Consider the following 20,297-nt stretch of genomic DNA (forward strand, 5'->3'; position numbering starts at 1 on the left):
GCTGTGCGCGGGCTTTCTCTAGTTGCGGCAAGAGGGGGCTACTCTTGGTTGCGGTGCACTGCCTTCTCACTGCGGTGGCTTCTCTTGCTGCGGAGCACAGACTCTAGGCGGGCGGACGTCAGTAGTTGTGGCACGTAGGCTCAGTAGTTGTGGCTCGTGGGCTCTAGAGCGCAGGCTCAGTAGTTGTGGCTCGTGAGCCTAGTTGCTCCACAGCATGTGGGATCTTCCCAGACCAGGGCTCGAACCTGTGTCCCCTGCGTTGGCAGGAGGATACCCAACCACTGTGCCACCAGAGAAGCCCTCTGTACCTTTTTGTATGTGTAAAAACTTCCATAATACAAATGTCATTTTTTCCCCAAGATTAGGGAGAGGTGAAACAGTTCTTTCTGAGGAGGAAAGAGGCCTATTTTCTTTTCTCTCTACATCTCTGTGGGGTGTGGAGGAGAGAGGTGGGTGGGTCTATTGCTTGGGCGGGGCGTGGTGTTTATTCAGCCCTCGTTATGGGCCCTTTTTTGTTCCTTCCTCCTCGGCTTACCCCTGACTGTTGGAGTGGAGCAGAGTGGTCTTAGTTGGTAAGACTGGGGGGATGCCTGCTGGGGCTGGGGCTTCTACTGCTTGTACTGGGGAGTGCGCATGATACAGAAAGGGAGCTGATGGGGTGTGAAGTGCATGCTTTCCGCCAGGCACCTGTCAAATTGGAAGGCAAAAATCGCTACAAGTACGTGTCCGCTAAAGGCGCAAGGTTGAAGACAAAGCACAAGCCAATGGCCTGTGGTTTTTCTTTGCCCTGGCTCCCTGAGTCCTGAGTCCAGAGCTCTCCCTACCTGTTCTGAGTGGCTGGCTCTGATCCAGGACCATGCAGCAGCTGCCCTGTCTGCGGTGGGGACTCAACATCCCGCACAGAAAAAGTTCTGTTCTCCACGTTTTTAGATAACCTCAGGGAAATGTACTCGGCCGTTTCACAGTCTTCTCCTTCAGTGCCTGCCTGGCTGGGTAAAAGATCTAATCTCTGTTAAGAGACCGTGTTTTTTTTTTTTTTTTGCAGCCTGGGTCTGGAACAGCTGGGGCAGCAGGAATGAAGGCCCCTTTGTCTTCAGGGCTCTGATGTGGCAGGATTTCCCCCTCCCTCCCATTAGCCTGGCAGCCGGGCTGGTCCTCAGGTAAACACTTGTCAACGCGGCCACTCAGGCACCTGGCAAAGTCTTTCATGGTTTCCTTTCACTCCCTCCTCAGATTCACCAACTACAGATTGGTTTCCGTTGCTTATCTGACTTTTTCTGTCCTTTCGAGTAAAACTGGGACTTGTCAGAAATGTTTTGATACAACTACTAATGTTTTGACCTATGCCGGCTCCCACTGGTAGGTGGCCAGGAGCTGTTAGGCTGTTTCTGACGGCAGCCTGGACCAGCTCCGCCGGAGCCCCTGGGAGGTGAGCCAGCGGCACCCACCTCAAGCACTATTGTTGCCGCAGGGATTAAATGAGTTTTACCCAATTACAGGAACTTTACCGTTTGTAAAATACTCAGCACGTGGTAAAGATACAATAATTCTTAGCCAGAACAAAGTGATAAAGTCTATCAGTAAATTGTCGGCACAACCCTGCAGGGGCAAATTTTAAAGTATTATTATCCATACTTCACAGATGAAGACACAGGCTCACAGAAGTTGACCAAACGGCGCTGACATGCAACTGACAGATAGAAAAGTCAGGATTTGACTCTGGGCTTTTGAGATGCCAGAGCCCGAGGTCTTTCTCCAAAGCTTGAGCTTCTCAAACTATTGTTGGTAAAGGACTGGGTTTCTTCCCCAACCTCTCACGCATCCATAATTTTAAAAATACAATAAAAGGGAGTTATTAGAATAATGAAATGAAAAAGACATTTAAAATACAAGCCATATTTTTAAAGTTATTAGACTCATCAGGCATAAAACTACTCTTTCCAATACCTATAAAAGTTGATTACACTCAATTTCTATGCTTTTCCCATCCTGGATCTAGAGAAAGCTTTCTCAGACTAGCACTTCTGATTGCGTCAGAATCACTTGGGGGTGCTTGCTAAATGCAGGTTTCCGAGCCCCGTCCCAGACCACTTGGAACAGAATGACTGAGGTAGAATTCAGGAATCTGCATCTTGACAAGTAATTTTAATAATGTGCTCTATATCTGATCAGCATTGTTCTCTGCAGTGCTGCCTCCCCTCTACAGATTATAGAGGGTAGTCTGAATAGTGAACACAATGTTTTATTCTACTGTCTCCCAACCCCAGCCCTACTATTTTGTTTTTGTTTTTAATTATTAGGGACTTCCTTTCTGTAGAAACTCAGCAACAGAAACTGCTTCCGAACTCATTTTAGTGCACGTCAACAAACGTGTTTTGATTGCAAACTACAGGCTGAGTAGAGGGGGAACAGATCACAAGGTGCCCACATCCAGTAGGAAGCAAGTGTCACTAGAACAAAGTCCAGAACCTGGGGCGCTTGGGTGTGTAGAGGTAGGGGAGATGTGGAGGAACCAGCATCAGAGACAGCTGAGGAGGAGTGACCAGTGAGTGGAGAAAAACCAAAAGGGTGTGGGTTTTGGAAGCCAGAAGGGGGAAGTGGCCAACTGTGTAAAGTACGGCTGATGGGCTGAGTAAGAAAAAGACTTAGCCCTGACCATTTGATTGGTAGCATGGAGGTCACGGAGGTCTTTGGGGACATGACAAGAGCAGTTTCATCGAGATGAGGGAGGTTTGATGGAGTTGGTTCAAGGGAGAATGGGAAGAGGGAAATTGGAAACAGTGACTACAGATAGTTCTTTCAAGGAGTTTTACTGTAAAGGGAAGAAAAAGGGCAGGGGAAGTGAAATGAGGTCAAGAGGTTTTGTTGGAGGGACAGGGAGATGGAGTTTCTTTAGACCTCATGTAATGGCTAAATATGTGACTTTTGTAATGTCATGTATCTTTTTCAGTTAATTCCTTCAGTAACACGAAAACATTGTCAACGTAAGTTTTTTCTTCATGCTCTTTCAAACGCTCCCTAATCCCAAATGATATTGTCAAGAAGGGTCTGCAAATCACTCTCGTTCCTTACATAGCTTAATTTGAATATATTTGAAAAAAATGATGCTGCTTTTTTTTCATATTTGCTTTATTTTTGGCTAAAGTATTTTTAAAGTAAATTTCATCTCTACTTCAAATGTGTAGGACTTTTTTCTAACATGACCACATATATAATCATAATATAATAATACTATTATTAAACCTAACAAAATTAACAGTGATTTCTTAATATCATATATAATACCCAGTCTATATTCAGATACCCCCATTTCTCCCCAGTGTTGTTCTGTTCAAACCAAAGGTCTGCAGACTGCATGTGATTGTTGTGGGTTTTTTTGTGTTTTTTAAGTCATTTGTTTTTTGTGCTCATTGACTTGTTGATGAAACTAGTTCAATCGTTCTGTAGAATGTCCTGCTTTCTGGATACATCTGGTAAACTAGGGTGTCTTTTAACTTGTTCTTCTTTCTCTTGTATTTCCGAAAAACTGGAATTGCCTATAAAGGCTTGATCACTTACAGATTAAACATTTTGGGCAAGAATTTTTCATTCGTGGTGCTGTGTGCTTCATACTGTCTCACTTCAGAAGGCAGAAGCTGTCTAGGTGTCCCATTGTTAGTGATGCTGAGACTGATCTGGGTCATGTGGTGTCTGCCTCAATCAGGAGAGAGTTGTTTTTTTTTTTTTAAACATAGGAGAAATAATAGCATACCTCTATGCTGATGAGCATGATCTCTGAGAGAAAGATACCTACTGATGCAGAAGAAAAAAGGGGGACTTTTAAGAATGTCCTTAAGTAGACAAGAGTGTGTAGGATTTATGGAAAAATGTTGGATATTGCAAGTGTTGGACGCAGCCAATTAATTGATAGTAATGAGATCATTTGGGCATAAGTGCAGGTAAGGTGAGTAGCGGTGGTACAAAAGCATGCGTGTGGAAGTTCTACTCTGGTAGCTTCCTTTTTTTCTATGAGTAAGTAGCAAGTTCATCAGGCGAGGGTGAGGATAAGAGGAGTTTTTAGTGGGGAGGAAGTCACACAGTCCTCTAGGACAGTGGCAGATGAATTGACTGGAAAAGTAGCATATCGTTGCTGTGGAGCATTAAGGAGCTATTTGCAGTTAGTGATCATGAACTTGAAGTGACATCATTAAGCATCGTTGCATGATTTTCTCTAGCCATGTTCAGCTGCCTGCTTGCAGGTGTGGAGTAGGACAGAGAGTTGGATTTAACCAGGATTGGGGTTTATCCAAACATGTGTGATGAGAGAGGTCAACTGAATGACTGACCGTGGAATTTAAGCTGGATAGGAAGGGAAAGGATGGCAGGGAGGAAGTGAGAGACAGTAGGAAGGTAGTAGGATCAAACACAGAAGATTGTTAGAGTTGGGTACTGGTTGGACTAAGCTGCAGAGATAGGAGTGGTGATTAGAGAAGGACGCCTGAAATCGAGGTATCCCTTGATGAAGGGAGTATATTTTTTGGAAATGACAAGACCAAAGCTATGACCTTGGGGGTGAGTTGCTGATGTCACAGTCATTGGAGTTGACTAGGATAATTCTATAAGTGATTGTTAATGCCACCAAGAGTTATGACAGAAATAGCGTTGGAGAGAATTCTAGTGAGCCAGGAGCTAACATATTCAAGGAATGAGGAAGATTGTCCTGGGTGGAGGAGAAGATACAGCAGCAAGGTGGTCTGCACAGGGTTGCCACAAGGATGAAATGAGTGGGTGCACGTGGAGTTCCCAGCACTGAGCATGGGCTGAGCACAGGCTCAGCAAGTGTTACTGGTTTTCATTCTGAGTCTATATGGCTCCAGAGAGCTGAGCTTAAACTGCTGGGTTTATTTTTACAGGGAGATTGATTTCTTTTCATTTTAAGACCTTTCTAAGAGGCAGAGCTGCTCACATAGCCATGTGCAACCTGGGGAGGTGGTGAATTTCCTGTCACTCAATGTACTCACCAGATGGAATGAATACCTGCCACGGCAGTGCTGTAAAGGGGACTCCGGCAATTGAAGGTGATGGGTGGGTAGGTGGTGGGGGTGATTCTAACAACTGAAGGACGTGGGGAACGGGAGGAGTGGGGTCCGAGCTATCCTCATTCTTTCGTTCAAACATGACCGAGCACTTCCCAGTTAGGGCGCAGAGCCTGGCTTGATGCAGGGGACCAGAGATAAATCTTAAAGCTTGGGACAGACCTGCAAACGAGTAAGTGTCATGCGGTCTGATGAGAGCCAGCACAGGCACAGCGGAGCTGTGACCATCTCCGTGGGGGTCAAGAAAGGCTTCAGCGTCCAGGGGCACTTGAGCTGGTATAGGAGGCTGAGTGGTCATGGCCCTGTGTGAACAGGGCAGGAAGGGACATTTCAAGCAGAAGGTATTCTATGTGCAGGGCTACAAAGGCATGAAAACGCATGGGACATTTGGAGTGTCACGAGTGAGTTACTCTGGGCAAATTGCTCATCACACCTGTCTCAGTTTCCCATTTGTAGAAATGGGGATAGTAGTGGTATCCACACAGTAGGGGATGGGGAGGGGTAAATGAAGTGACATGGATGATTTTTGTCACAGTTCCTATTGCAATCCCTTTGGGTGTATTATCTAACTTGATTATTTAACTAATCCCATGAGATGGGCTCTGTTATTATTATTCCCATTTTACAGATAAAGAAGCTGAGTCCTAGGGCGTTGAGTAGCTTGTCCAAGGTCATGTAACTGGGGAAAGGCAGAGTTTGGACTCTTGCCCAGCTCAGTCTAATTCCAGAGTTCTTACTCTTAACCCCTAAGCTATAGTCAGTGCTTTGAACAGAGCTCGTATTAAATACTTGGTAGCTGTTGTTGTCGTGAGTGCTAAAGTTTCTCCCCCAGAGAGTTGAGGATTCTGTTACCACTTGTGTAGCTGGTTGAAGATCACCACTGCTACTCTCATGAGCAGCGGTGACTATTTTTGGAAGGCCCTCATCAGCTACAACAGATATAGATCAACAGTTATACCACTTGTTTCAATTGGTTGATTTTTGGAAATCAACAGTGGGGAGTGATCTTAAATCTCCTTAGAGGGCAGGTTGTTCCGAGCAGATGCGACATGTGGGAGGAAGATACGGGTTTGCTGCACTCCTCTGATGTCTGTGCACTGAACCCAAATAAAAGTCTCATGCCCCAGCAGCTCATGCATTGAGGGAATGGCAGTGAAGCAGCACATACAGGCAAGAGGCGGCATCCAAACTGCCGATGACTGCCCAAAGTGTTCTCAGTGAGGCTGCTAAGAAAGAACCCTGTCCATCAATGGTGCCTGAGGTAAGCATAGACCTCTTAAGGGCTGGCAACACTTCCCTCATTCATTCATTCAACCAATAGCTATTGAGTACCTACCATATGCCAGACATGCATCTAGGCACTGAGGGTAGTAGTGAAGAAAGGCCAATACTTACAGAGGTTACACTTTTGGTAGGAGGAGACAAATGGTAATCCTGCTTGCATAATCACAAACCCCCTGCCTCAAAGGAAAGTTACATGGCATGAAAAGAGGGATAGCTTTCAGAGACATTTTTTTTTTTTTGGACTCTACCAGGAGGCTGCTAGGCAGGGAGTAGAAATTAATTTAACTTTTTAAGAAAGTAATCATGCCATAGAATTAAGAGCTCGTGACTATGAACCAAGTTATTGTACTTCCAGGAAATAAAACTGAATAAATAATTCAAAAGGATAAAAGGTTAATAATTAAGCTTCCAGCAGTAGGGAAATAATACGCTACATCCACCAGATAGAATATATACACAATGGTGTGTGAATTTAAGTAGCAACATGAAATAAAATGCTTAAAATATTATTAAAAAAAAAGTGAAACACAGAATGTTACCTGTACATATTTAGTCACATTGCGACTAAAAGTTATGCTTGTCCAAATATCTAGAAAAAAATGTACATGGCTGAGACCTGAAAACAGATGATGAGCAAACTGAGAAGAGATAAATTCTCATCTTTCAGTTTGACTTTCTTCATGTTGAGTAATTTAGGCAAAACTGTTGGGGATATTGAATTGGTTATAATATTGCATCTGTTTTATGTTTTAGTTCTTTGGCCGTGAGGCATGCGGGATCTTAGCTCCCTGACCAGGGATTGAACCTGCACCCCCTGCATTGGAGGGCAAAGTTCTGTCTGACCACGGGACTGCCAGGGAAGTCCCTTAACTGTAGATTTTTCACCATTATAAATCATTTTGAAACTGAAAGCTATTTTTCTTTTTGCACATGCATATTGCTTTATAAAATTCATTCTTTACTTCATGAATCTTCTTCCAGTTCTCACTACAGCCATGTAAGGTAGGGAATTATTTTATATATGAGGAAACTGAAATAATATAACCTTTTCTCCCTTTGAATTATTTATTCAGTTTTTTTTTTCCTGGAAGTACAATAACTTGGTTCATAGTCATGAGCTCTTAATTCTATGGCATGATTACTTTCTAAAAAAGTTAATTTCTACTGCTCTCTTGAAATATACCAACTTCATTACAATCTGCCTGGCAATGAGTATTAATCTTTTTGAAAACTGCTGGTTAATGTTAATTTTACAAACTAGTATCTTAATGTTCAGTTGCCTCTTTTGAGTTTCTCTCAAGAGTAATCATAATTTCATATGCTCATTAATTGTATTTTCTGTTTTGTGATTTGTCTGTTCATGTTGATTGCCCGTTCATTTCTAGAGGCTTTTACTGTTTGAACCCTTTGCACACCTTGAGTTTATCTTCCTTTTTATTACAGTATTTTTTATTGTATACAAGTTGGAATTTTCATGCAACTGACTATTAAACTTTTCCTTTGTTATTTTTCTACATTCCATCAGAAAGAAGAGAGCTAACAAATATAGAGTTCTATTTTTAGCTTTCAAAAATTATATTTTTATAATTTTTTCCAACTCTAAGAGTAACACGTGTACACTTTAGAAATTTTGGAATATACAAAAAAAATTATAAAAAATGAAAACCCTCATTACTCCTTATTCTACCATCCAGGGTGTATTTTTTTTTTTTTTTTTTTTGTCCTTTCTCTTTCTCACATGTGAATTCTAAAAAATGTATTTTTTCTGAATTTCAGTTAACATTATACTGATAGAATTTTCACGTATCATTAAATATTCTTTGAAAATAATTTTTAAAAAATTTGTTTAGAGTTCATTTGGGGATGAACTGAACCCTCTCTTCCCCAAATTGCTGTTTATGTTATGCTCAAACCAGTGACTAAACAATCCTTTCTTCCCAGGTTGGTCTGTGGTGCTTGCTCATGTTCTTATGTAGTATCGGACTATTTCTAGGCTCTCTGTGCTGTTTATGGACCCAGAGCACTGCACCTGTAACTGGCTTTTGTCTCTCTTTTTCTGAGCCCTTGGGGCTTCCAGGGCCCGCACTGGAGTGTAGCAGACGTCCCTGTCTATCTTGTTAATCTTTAACTCTGCCCCTGCTGGAAAACGGCACTTAACTCATCTTTTTTTTTTCTCCTTTGTAGATGCTTTTTGATCATCCTGAGAAAAATGAGCCTTGGCCTCCAGACCCAATAAAGCAAACATTCCTCCCATGGGGAATAGTGCTGGCTCCTGAGGACCTGGAGGGCCTGCAGCCCCAGGGGGATTAGCCAGAAGCAGGTAAGGAACACCTGGAGGCGTGGGATATAGAGGCAGCACCGGGGTCCATTTTCTATTTGGGATCGGCGCGGCAGAGTGCGCTGGTGAGGAGCCACAGAGGGGCTGCAGGTCTGGCTACAGCTTTGCTGTTTTCTTCTTCTTTTTTTTTTAGTCCTTAGTCAATGAGGGGTGGAGATAAGTGATTTGCCTATTTTGCCTATTTCTGTAAACTATAAATATAAGATTTAAAGTGATTCTGTAATTCAGTCTACCTTTATAAAGCACCTACTATGGCCAAGCCCTGCATCTGCTACTGGGCATCTAGTGATGAGTAGCCTAGGGTGGGAGCCCTATTTTGGCTGGGATTTTTCTTTCTGTTGGTTCAGTGTTGGCTTGTTCTCTGTACGTGATAATGTGAGTTGTTACTTATTCTTCTGGAAACCTGGTGGGCTCGTAAGTGTTCGTTGATACAGTCCCATTAATTCAAGAACCCTTTATTGAATACCCACTGTGTTCCAGGCATGGTGCCGGGCACTGGAGTGTCAGAAATGAGCCAGGAGGAGTTTCCCTCTAGCAGGGGGTCAGCATGAAAGCAAGCATTACTAAACACTAGAGGCAAGCAGCAGGGAGCAAGAACAAGAAGGGGAGGTGGGCTCCACAGGATGCCAGAAGCAGAAAGGTAATGCTGTCTGGTTGCCAGGCAAATGGACAAGGGGAGAGATTACAGCAGTGCAGAGTCCTAGAGGCTTAAGAAGGCAATCTGGGATGTGACTGGAAAATTAAAAACTTGGACTGATTTCCCAAAGAATCTGGGGAGAAATATTTACTACTCCTTTCCTTCAGTTTGGGCTGCTTAGATGAAACTTCTTCAAGTCCTTGTCTCTCTAGAGCAGCTTGAGAGATGAGAGTGAAGCTCTAAGTGCCTATGACCAGAAGCTCCAGCCAGCTGGTAGACTTGGAACCTCAACAGAGGGTGGTGGTCAAGAGAATTGGGAGCCCTGACATGAGGTTTCACGTGAATGCCCTCACGACCGAGCACTGGCCTTGAAGGCTGAGGCTTTCTTAAAGTTGTAAGACTGTGTTACGGTTGAAGGTTTGGGGAATTCTTCTTTCCTGGGAAACTCAACCTTGGAGAGTAGGTGCTGGCAGGTAGTCAAACACAAACCCCTCTGAGCCTCAGCGCAGTGAGACAGTGAACCGGGCGCCCCCTCCCTAACTCCTGTCTTATTTCACTCATACACGTAAAAGTTAAGTCCCAACTCCCTCATTTCCAAATCACTCATGCAGCTTTGAAAATTATCTATATTTACAAAACCGTAGTTTCTTCAGTTGTAAATGGAACTAATAAAATTTTCTCTGCTCATCTCACAGGGTCGTACTGGGTCTCATAAACCTAATTGCTGTGAAAGAGTTGCCTGACTGGTAAAACAGTGCACATTAGTAGTGTCAGTGCTGATAGTGAGGGTGTTTATTCTGTAACTTTCCAGCAGTTGTGTCACTAGAGATCCTGATTTCTGAGTCCTAGTTGCTCAACACTGACTATTCACTGTGCTTTTTCACAATGCCTGTTCTTTGGTCCAAAGACCATGGACTTTTAGTCAGATAGACCTGGGTTCGAATCCTAGTTCTAGCACTGATTAGCTATTGACTTCAGAGAAGCCCTGTGTCCTTGCTAAGCCTGTTTCCTCATTTTCTCAAGAGGGGTTGTTAATACCTATCCCATAGTGGTATAGTAAAAATTAAATGAGATGAAGCAGGTAGAGTGCCTACCGTACAGTAGGCGCTTCTCAAATGCTACTTTCCCTTCTTTTCTAGTTTTTCCTCAGCTGTCTTAGTGTCCTATGATTAGCTGTGTTGGGTGTCTGGGGAAATTGAATTGCTTAGTTTTCTGATGATGCAACAAGCGCCTGCCCCATTTCATGATCTCATGTTTGAATTCTCCCTCTGTGTACATTTCATCACTTCCAAAACTTTGGTGGCCCAAGGTAAGCACCCATCCTCCCTAAAGTCACTGGTTCCTGAGGTCTGTGGCGGTAGGAAGCACTGTTTGGTGCTTAAATTAGAGTCTCAGTGAGGTGGGATCAAGATGGTGGAGTAGGAGGACCCTGAGCTCACCTCCTCCCACAGACACAGCAAAACTACAACTACATATAGAACAACTTTCTCTGAGAACGACCTGAAGACTAGCAGAATAGCTCTTATACAATTAAGGATATGAAGAAAAAACACATCAAGATGGGTAGGAGGGGGCAGAGACGTGATTCAGTCAGGACCCACACCTCTGGCAAGTGACCCACAGAGGAAGAGGATATCACAAACTTGGAGGTCCTTCCTAAGAGCAAAGGGTTCAAGCCCCACATTGGGGGCCCCAGCCCTGGGGACCAGCACCAGGAAGAAGTCAAACTTACGGCTGGGCGAGCTGGAGGGCTGTAGGAAACTGAGACTATGCTCTTAAAGAGCTTGTGCACAAACTTAACTTGCTCCCAGTCCCAGTGCAGAGGCTGTGGATTGAAAAGCACTTGACATTCTAGCCGGCCAGCCAAGACCACACCAGCACACCCCAGGCTACCCCTCAGCCTGTACGTGGCTCCTCCAACTGTCCCCCATTTGCCAAGATGGCAGCCCCTGGTGCACCCTGGGAGAAGTCCTGGCCCACACCAGGCTGTAACTCTAGCCCCTGCAGTGACAGCACTTCCCAAGATGGCGGCCGCTGGTGCATCCTGGGGACAGAGTAATATGTTCCAAATGAGAAAAACAAGATAAAACCCCAGAAAAAAAAAAAAAAACAATGAAACTGACATAAGTAATTGTAATTTACGTCATACACCATACAGAGTTCAAAGCAAGGGTCATAAATATGCTCACCAAACTCAGGAGAATAGAGGAATATGAGAACTTCAACAAATAATTAGAAAATATAAAAAATAACCAGTCACAGATGAGGAATACAATAACTGAAATGAAAAAAAATACACTAGAGGGAATCAGCAGCAGATTAGGTGATACAGAACATGTAAGTGACCTGGAAGACAGAATAGTGGAAATCACCCAATCAGAGCATCAAAAAGAAAAAAGAATTAAAAAAATTGAGAATTGTTTACTGGAGCTTTGGGACAACATCAAGCATACTAACATTTGCATTATAGGGGTCCCAGAAGGATAAGAGAGGGAAAAAGGGTAGGAAAAAAAAATATTTGATGAAATAATGGCTGAAAACTTTACTAACTTGGGGAAGGAAACAGATATCCAGGTCCAGGAAGCATAGAGAGTCCCAAACAAAATGAACCCCAAAAGATCCATATCACAACATATATTTTTTTCACACTGCAATAGAGATTTATTACTTTAAAAATTTTTTATTGAAATATAATTGAAACTAATACAATATTGTAAATCAAGTGTATAGCAAAGTGATTTAGTTAATTTTTTTCAGATTTTATTCCATTAGAGGTTACATATCAAGAGGTCATAATTAAAAGGGAAAAATTAAAGACAGAGAGAATTTTGAAGGCAGCAAGAGGAAAACAAAGAGTAACGTACAAGGGAACCCCCTTAATACTATCAACTGATTTTTCAGCAGAAACTTTGCAGGCTAGAAGGGAGTGCCATGATATATGTAAAGTGCTGAAAGAAAAAACCCTACAACCAAAGATACTCTGTCCGGCAAGGTTGTCATTCAGAATTGGAGAAGAGATAAAGAGTTTCCTAGACAAACAAAAATCTAAAAGAGGTCACCACTAAACTGGCCTTACCAGGTATGTTAAGTGAACACCTTCTTTAAGTGAAAAAGTAAGGTTATAGCAAGAAATAAAAAAATATACAAAGGAAGAAAATCTCACTGGTAAAGGCAATATATAGAAAAGGCAATGGATCAACTACTAGTATAAAGGTTAAAAGACAAAATTTGTAAAATCAACTGTAACTGCAATAATAGTTAAGGGATACACAAAAGATGTAAAATATGACGTCAAATATATGAAATATTGGACAGTAAAAAGCATAGAGCTTTTAGAATATATTGAAAATTAAACAACTACCAGATTAAAATAAATCTATATCTATGTATCTGTCTGTATATAAATATATGTGAACTTCATGGTAACCATAAAACAAAACTTACAATAGATACACACACACACACACACCACACACACATGAAAAAAAAAAGAGAGGAAAAAAAAGAAACAGCACCAAAGAAAAGCATCAGACCATAAGAGAAGAGACTAAAAGAAGAGAGAAGAACTACAAAAACAACTTGGAACAGTAACACTGGAAATAAGTACACACCTATCAATAATCACTTTAAATGTAAATGGACTAAATACGTCAATCAAACGACATAGGGGACTCCCCTGGTGGCGCAGTGGTTGAGAGTCCGCCTGCTGATGCAGGGGACGCGGGTTAGTGCCCCAGTCTGGGAAGATCCCACATGCCGCGGAGCGGCTGGGCCCGTGAGCCATTTCCATTGAGCCTGTGCGTCCGGAGCCTGTGCTCCGCAACGGGAGAGGCCACAACAGTGAGAGGCCTGTGTACTGCAAAAAAAAAAAAAAAAAAAAAAAAACACGACATAGGGAAGCCAAATGGATTAAAAAAAAAAAGACATATATATGCTGCCTACAAGAGACTCACTTCAGAACTAAAGACACACAGACTGAAAATGAAAGGATGGAAAATAATATTCCATGCAAAAGGAAATGGAAAGAAATCTGGAGTAACAATACTCATATCAGACAAGATAGACTTTAAAACAAAAATTATAACAAAAGACAAAGAAGGGCATTACATAATGATAAAGAGGTCAGTCTAAGAAGAGGACATAACATTTGTAAAGATAGGAACACCTAAATGCTTAAAGCAAATATCAATAAACATAAAGGGAGAAACTGAAAGTAACACAGTAATAGTAGGGGGCTTTAAACCCCACTTACATCAATGGATAGATTATCCAGATAGAGAATCAATAAAGAAACACTGGCCTTAAAACACATTAGCCCAAACGGACTTAATAGATATTAATAGAACATTCCATCCCAAAACAGCAGAATACACATTCTTTTAAAGTGCACATGGGACATTCTCCAGGATAGATTACATGCTAGTCCACAGAACAAATTTCAATGAATTTAAGAAGACTGAAATCATATCAAACATCTTTTCAAACAATGGTATGAAACTGGAAATCAATTGCAGGAAGACTGGAAAAACACAAATATGTAAAGACTGAACAACATGCTACTAAAAACCAATGGGTCAATGAAGAAATCAAAGAAGAAATAAAAAGGTACTTTGAGATGAGTGTCAATAGAAACATAATCCAAAATCTATGGATGTAGCAAAAGGAGTTCTAAGAGGGAAGTTTATAGTGATACAGGCATACCTCAAGAAATAAGAAACATCTCAAGTTAACAACCTAATTTTACACCCAGAGGAATCACAAAAAGAAGAACAAACAAAGCTCAAAGTTAGTAGAAGGAAGGAAATGATAAAGATCAGAGGAAAAATAAATGAAATAGGGACTAAAAAATCATAGAAATGATCAGTGAAACAAAGAGCTGGTCCTTTGTAAAGATAAATATAATTGACAAAACTTGAGCTAGGCTTATTAAGAAAAAAAGAGAGAGGGCCCAATTGAATGAAATCAGAAATGATAGACAAGTTACAACCAATATCACAAATACAAACAATCAGAATACTTTGAACAATTATATACCAACAAATTGGACAACCTATGAGAGATGTATAAATTCCTAGAAACATATAGTATTGCAAGACTGAATCAGGAAGAAATAGAAAATCTGAACAGTTCAATTTCTAGCAATGAAATTGAATCAGAAATCAAACAAAAAAACCAAAAAACCCAACAAACAGAAGTTCAGGACCAGACAGCTTCACAGGGGAATTACCAAACATTTAAAGAAGAGTTAATACCTATCCTTCTCAAACTATTCAAAAAAAAAAAAAAAAAATAGAAGAGGAGGGAACACTTCCAAACTCCTTCTAAGAGGCCAACTTTACCCTGATACACAAACTAAAAAAGACACTACAAAAAAAGAAAATTACAGGCCAATATCCCTGATGCATAGATGTAAAAGTCTTCTTCAAAATATTAGAAGCCGAATTTAACAATACATTAGAAGAATCATACATCATGATCTAGTGAGATTTATTCCAGGGATTCATGGATGGTTCAGTATCCACAAATCAATCTGATACACCACATGAACAAAATGAAGGCTAAAAATCACATGATCATCTCAATAGATGCAGAAAAAGCATTTGACAAAATTTAACATCCATTCATGATAAAAAAATCTCAACAAAGTGGGTATAGAGGGAACATCCCATTTATAATAATAATTATTATTATGATAAAGGCCATTTATGACAAACCCACAGCTAATATCATACTCAACAGTGAAAAGCTGAAAGCATTTCCTCTGGGATCCCCACTCTCATCACTTTTATTTAGCATAGTACTGGAAGTCTTAGCCACTGAAATCAGAAAAGGAAAAGAAATAAAAGGAATCTAAATTGGAGGTGATGAAGTAAAACTATCACTATTGGCAGGTGACATGATTTTATGTATAGGAAACCCTAAAGATGCCACCAAAAACTTAGAACTAATCAATGAGTTCAGTAAAGTTGCAGGCTAAAAAATTAATATACAGAAATTTCTTGCATTTCTATACACTAATAAATTATCAGAAAGAGAAATCAAGAATCCCATTTACAATCATATCACAAGATTAAAATACCTAGGAATAAATTTAACCAAGAGGGTGAAGACCTATACTCTGAAAATTATGACATTGATAAAAGAAATTGAAGACAACACAAACAAATGGAAAGATATACTGTGCTTGCTCATGGATCAGGAGAATTAATATTGTTAAAATGTCCATGCTACCCAAAGCAATCTACAGATTCAATGTAATCCTTATCAGAATACCCATGACATTTTTCACATATCTAGGACAAGTAATCCTAAAATTTGTATTGAACCACAAAAGAACCCAAATAGCCAAAACAATTTTGAGAAAGAACATAGCTGGAGGTGGTAGGCTCCCTGACTTCCAACTATACTACAAAGCTGCAGTAATCAAAACAGTATGGTACTGGCCCCCTCCCCCAAAAAAAAAAAATCAGACACGTAGATCAATGGAACAGAATTGAGAGACTGAAATAAACCCATGCACATACGGTCAGTTAATCTCAGACAAAGAAGACAAGTGCTCACCATCACTAATCATCAGGGAAATGCAAATCAAAACCACAGTGAGATAGCACCTCACACCTGTCAGAATGGCTGTCATCAAAAGGACAAGAAATAAGTGTTGGCAAGGATGTGGAGAAAAGGAAACCCTTGTACACTGTTGGTGGGGATGTAAATTTGTGCATCCACTACAGAAAACAGCATGGAGTTTTCTTAAAAAATTAAAAATAGGGCCACCATACAATCCAGCAATTCCACTCCTGGGTATTTATCCTAGAAAACAAAAACCCTAATTCAAAAGGTTTATGCACTCCAACGTTCACTGTAGAATTATTTATAATTTGCAACTGCCAAGATATGGAAGCATCCTGAGTGAATGGATAAAGAATATGTGATATATACATACATATACACACACAATGAATATTAGCCATAAAAAAGAATGAAATCTTGCATTTTGAGATATGGATGGGCCTAAGGGGTATTATGCTAAGTGAAATAAGTCAGACAGAGAAAGACAAATACTGTATGTTTTCACTTATATGTGGAATCTAAAAAACCAACCAAACAAAACAGAAACAGACTCACAGATACAGAGAACAATCTAGTGGTTGCCAGAGGGAAGGGCAATGGCGGGGATAGGAGAAATAGGTAAAGGATATTTGAGGTACAAATTACCAGTTATAAAATAAATAAGTCACAGGGATGTAATGTACTGCACAGAGATTATAGTCAATAATATTGTAATGGTGGGACATAATCTATAAAAACATTGAATCACTAAGTTTCACACCTGTAACTAATATTATAACTGCACTATACTTCAATTATAATTATACTTTAGTTATACTTGATGAAGGACCTGAAGTTCAGGTTGATGAGCCGTGGCCAGTGCTCCACTCCACCATCGTTTGCTGTCCCACATTGCCTCAACGTGGCCCTCATGCCTAGGGGCTGCTCTAACCTTCTGTGCCTTTACTTTACATTTACCTAGTTCAAAGCCCATGAACACCATTCTCGTTTGGTCTTCCCAGCACTCAGTGAATGAGACAGGGCAGAGATGGTTACTACACAGAAACTTAGGTGCAGAGAGGTGAAGAGGCTTGCCTAGGGTCACCAAGAATGGGGACAAGAAGCCAGGTTTTGTGATACCCAGTTCAGTACTCCTACCACTTTATCCCTGATATCCTTAGGAGCAGGCTTCATTGATATGGGCTATAGATTTTTATTTTCCTGAATTTTTTTAAATTGAAGTATAGTTGATTTACAGTGTTGTATTAATTACTGTTGTAGAGATTCCTAATCAGTTAGCAAAACCCTGGGGGTGATTGCTTAGACTCATTACGGTAAATAAACCTAGATACTTAGGGAAGAATTTAATGTTTTCCAGAAGATACAGACATTGTTTGAGTTCAAAGTACTTCCATTTTCCGTTCAGTTTCACAATAAATTCTGGGAAAACTAAGTAGGTCTTTACCCAGATATAAAGGGGCCTGTTCAGGCTCTATTTGCTTAGTGAAATCCATTTTCCAGAACTTTCAGCAGTTGTGTACAGGATACAGTGAAAGGGGTCATGGATTAGGGAATCAAGTGCACTTGGATTTGAATCTCAGTGCTACCATTCACTCAGCTCTGTGATCCTAGGCATTTCTCTTAATTTCTCAGAGCCTCAGGTGGCTTAGCTATAAAAATCGAGATTATAGCACCTTCATGGGTGGTAATGGTCAGGGCCTTTCTGCACAGCTCAGGAGATGCCCTTCATATTAGATTATTATAAACACAGTGCTCACTGAAGTTGTACATCACAGTTTATGATGAAATTGAATGAAATAACCTCTTGTGTGCTTAATGCATTTTTATTTTCATTTCCTTAATTGGTCACATATCTGCTATTTTATCAGGAGTTCCCATCTTCCACCGTGAGGTCAGTCAGTTTCCTGCCACTTGCTAGTACTCATGCAGAACTCCATAAACCTGAATGTTATATTGTGAAGCTGACCCTTGGCTTTCTTCTCACGCAGGAGTCTAGCACCAGAGCCCTTAGAGCAGTGGTCCCTGACCTTTCTGGCACCAGGGACCGGTTTCGTGGAAGACAATTTTTCCATGGATGGGGGGGAGGGCGGGGTGTGGGGGGATGGTTGGTTCAGGCGGTAATGCGAGCCACGGGGAGCAATGGGGAGCAGCAGATGAAGTTTCGCTCGCTTGCCCACCACTCACCTCCTGCTGTGTGGCCGGTTCCTAGTAGCGGTCCTCGGCCCGGGGGTTGGGGACCCCTGCCTTAGAGAGATGCATCACAAACCTATGACACTGTCTATGGCAAGAGGTCTCTTTCTGGCAATTTTAAAAGGAGGCTGGGTCTTTTTAGGGAGTTTGGCTTCTTGTGATGTAGACCCCTCAGCCTGCTCTGCCTTTTTCTTTTAGTTTTTCAAGCATTGTATCCCTTCCCTGAACAAATAGTGTAAGGCCCTACAAACCGAATGTGTCAAATGTGATTCCTGACCTCAAGCAGCTCAGAGAGCAGTCAGGGAGCTAGACCAAGACGACAGGAAACTAAGGTTCAGGGAGTACAAGGAGTGGTGGGCGAGTCCATAAAGTGCTCACAGCTCGGAGAGGAAGACGGGAGTGTCTGAGCGCTACTTTCTACATTACAAGCCCAAAATGAGGGTGATTTTTTTTTTTTTTTTTAAGACTTGCTGAAGGTTGCAGACCTGGTGGGAGATAGACCTGGACTGGAATTCAATTCTTGTCACTCTAAAGCCATTGCTCAGCCCATCATTACTTTTAGATATACTTTACATCATTTTCTGCCTTGTCTCACTTTTTTTTTAGGCCTGTTTTCCTGCTCGGGACAGCGTGGCTTCCTTGAACATGTCTTTCGTTATGATTCACACTAACTTGAAGAAAAAATTCAGCTGCTGTGTGCTGGTCTTTCTCCTGTTTGCAATCATCTGTGTATGGAAGGAAAAGAAGAAAGGGAGTTACTATGAGTCCCTTAAACTGCAAACCAAGGAATTCCAGGTGTTGAGGTCTGGTTCCCAGTCTGTGTCTTCAAGCGGCACCCACAACCCCCAGAGGGGCAGCCAGGCCCTCAGTGGTCCCAAGGCCAAGCCGGAGGCTACCTTCCAGGTGTGGAACAAGGACAGCTCCACCAAAAACCTTATCCCCAGGCTGCAAAAGATCTGGAAGAATTATCTGAGCATGAACAAGTACAAAGTGTCCTACAAGGGGCCAGGGCCTGGTGTTAAGTTCAGTGCAGAGGCCCTGCTTTGCCACCTTCGGGACCACGTGAACGTTTCAATGGTAGAGGCCACAGATTTTCCCTTCAACACCTCTGAATGGGAGGGTTACCTGCCTAAGGAGAACATTAGGACCAAGGCTGGGCCGTGGGGCAGGTGTGCTGTCGTCTCATCAGCGGGATCTCTGAAGTCCTCCCAACTGGGTCAAGAAATAGGTGGGTTCTGGGGTGTTAAGACTGTTATCTGAGCAGCCAGTGCTCACTCACTTGGAGCGTCTGGGCATGTAGACAGTACTGGAGACTAGGAGTCCCAGTGTGGCTCCACCGACTGGTGGAGCGGGCCCAGATCGGTGTTACTCAACTGTCCTTCGTGAGTTAGAGGTGGCACGGGGGCAGTGGAGAGGGTGGGGATCCAGTCTTCCAGCACCTTTATCAACTAGAATGGCTTTATTTTGATCTGTCTTAAATATTGGTGTTCCACAGAAGATTTTGTTTGAAAAGAAAGTTCCACTGCTACCAATAAGCAAAACACTACATTGACATTTTAAAATATTTAAAGCATAGATCTCTACTTTTCCTTCAGGTCCTGAAATTCTGTAATGTACTGATTAATTAACGACTAATTGTCTCTTTTGGCCTCAACTACCTGGGTAATTTTTAGTTTTTCTCTTTGAAAAGAATTAATTGGGGACTCTGGACCAACTTCAGGAAGGTCCATGAATCCCTAAAATCATGTGCTGATTAGGAGTGTATAACATGTGTGTATATGTGTAAATCTGTGCATTTTTCCAAAGCGAGTGTCCATAGCTTTCAGTTGTGACCCAAAAAAGGTTAAAAATCACTGGTCAGAATATATCAATTTGCTTTTCTTGAAATTCTTCACAGTTAATAAAGATTTAGGGATAAATTAGGAGCTTGGGATTAACATATACACACTATTATATATAAAACAGATAACCAACAAGGACCTCCTGTATAGCACAGGGAACTATACTAAATATTTTGTAATAACCTATAAGGGAAAAGAATATGAAAAAGATTCACTGAATCACTGTGCTGTACACCTGAAACGAACACAACATTGTAAATCAACTATACTTCAGTAAAAATAAACAAAAAAAAAAACCAGAAAGTTTATCCAGATTTGTAAACATGTGTACAACACAGAGCTATGGATTTGCCTAACGCTCC

The 20,297-nt window shown here is 41.4% G+C and overlaps 1 protein-coding gene across 2 annotated transcripts in view; it reads left to right on the forward strand.

Moving 5' to 3' along the window:
• Positions 1-20,297, forward strand: part of ST6GAL1 (ST6 beta-galactoside alpha-2,6-sialyltransferase 1) — a 114,956-nt gene that overhangs the window by 62,889 nt on the left and 31,770 nt on the right. Inside the window, exons 1-3 of one of the 2 annotated variants that reach the window (XM_082654243.1) lie at positions 7,298-7,361; positions 8,544-8,679; positions 18,701-19,322. In XM_082654243.1, the coding sequence (XP_082510369.1) occupies positions 18,740-19,322 (583 nt within the window). In that variant the 5' untranslated portion in view covers positions 7,298-7,361; positions 8,544-8,679; positions 18,701-18,739. Of the gene's footprint in view, positions 1-7,297; positions 7,362-8,543; positions 8,680-18,700; positions 19,323-20,297 lie in introns of those variants that run through there. The other variant, XM_082654242.1, reaches the window with a different exon arrangement.

This window comes from Grampus griseus (assembly GCF_964374135.1).
Source record: "Grampus griseus genome assembly, chromosome: 5".
NCBI lineage: Eukaryota > Metazoa > Chordata > Mammalia > Artiodactyla > Delphinidae > Grampus > Grampus griseus.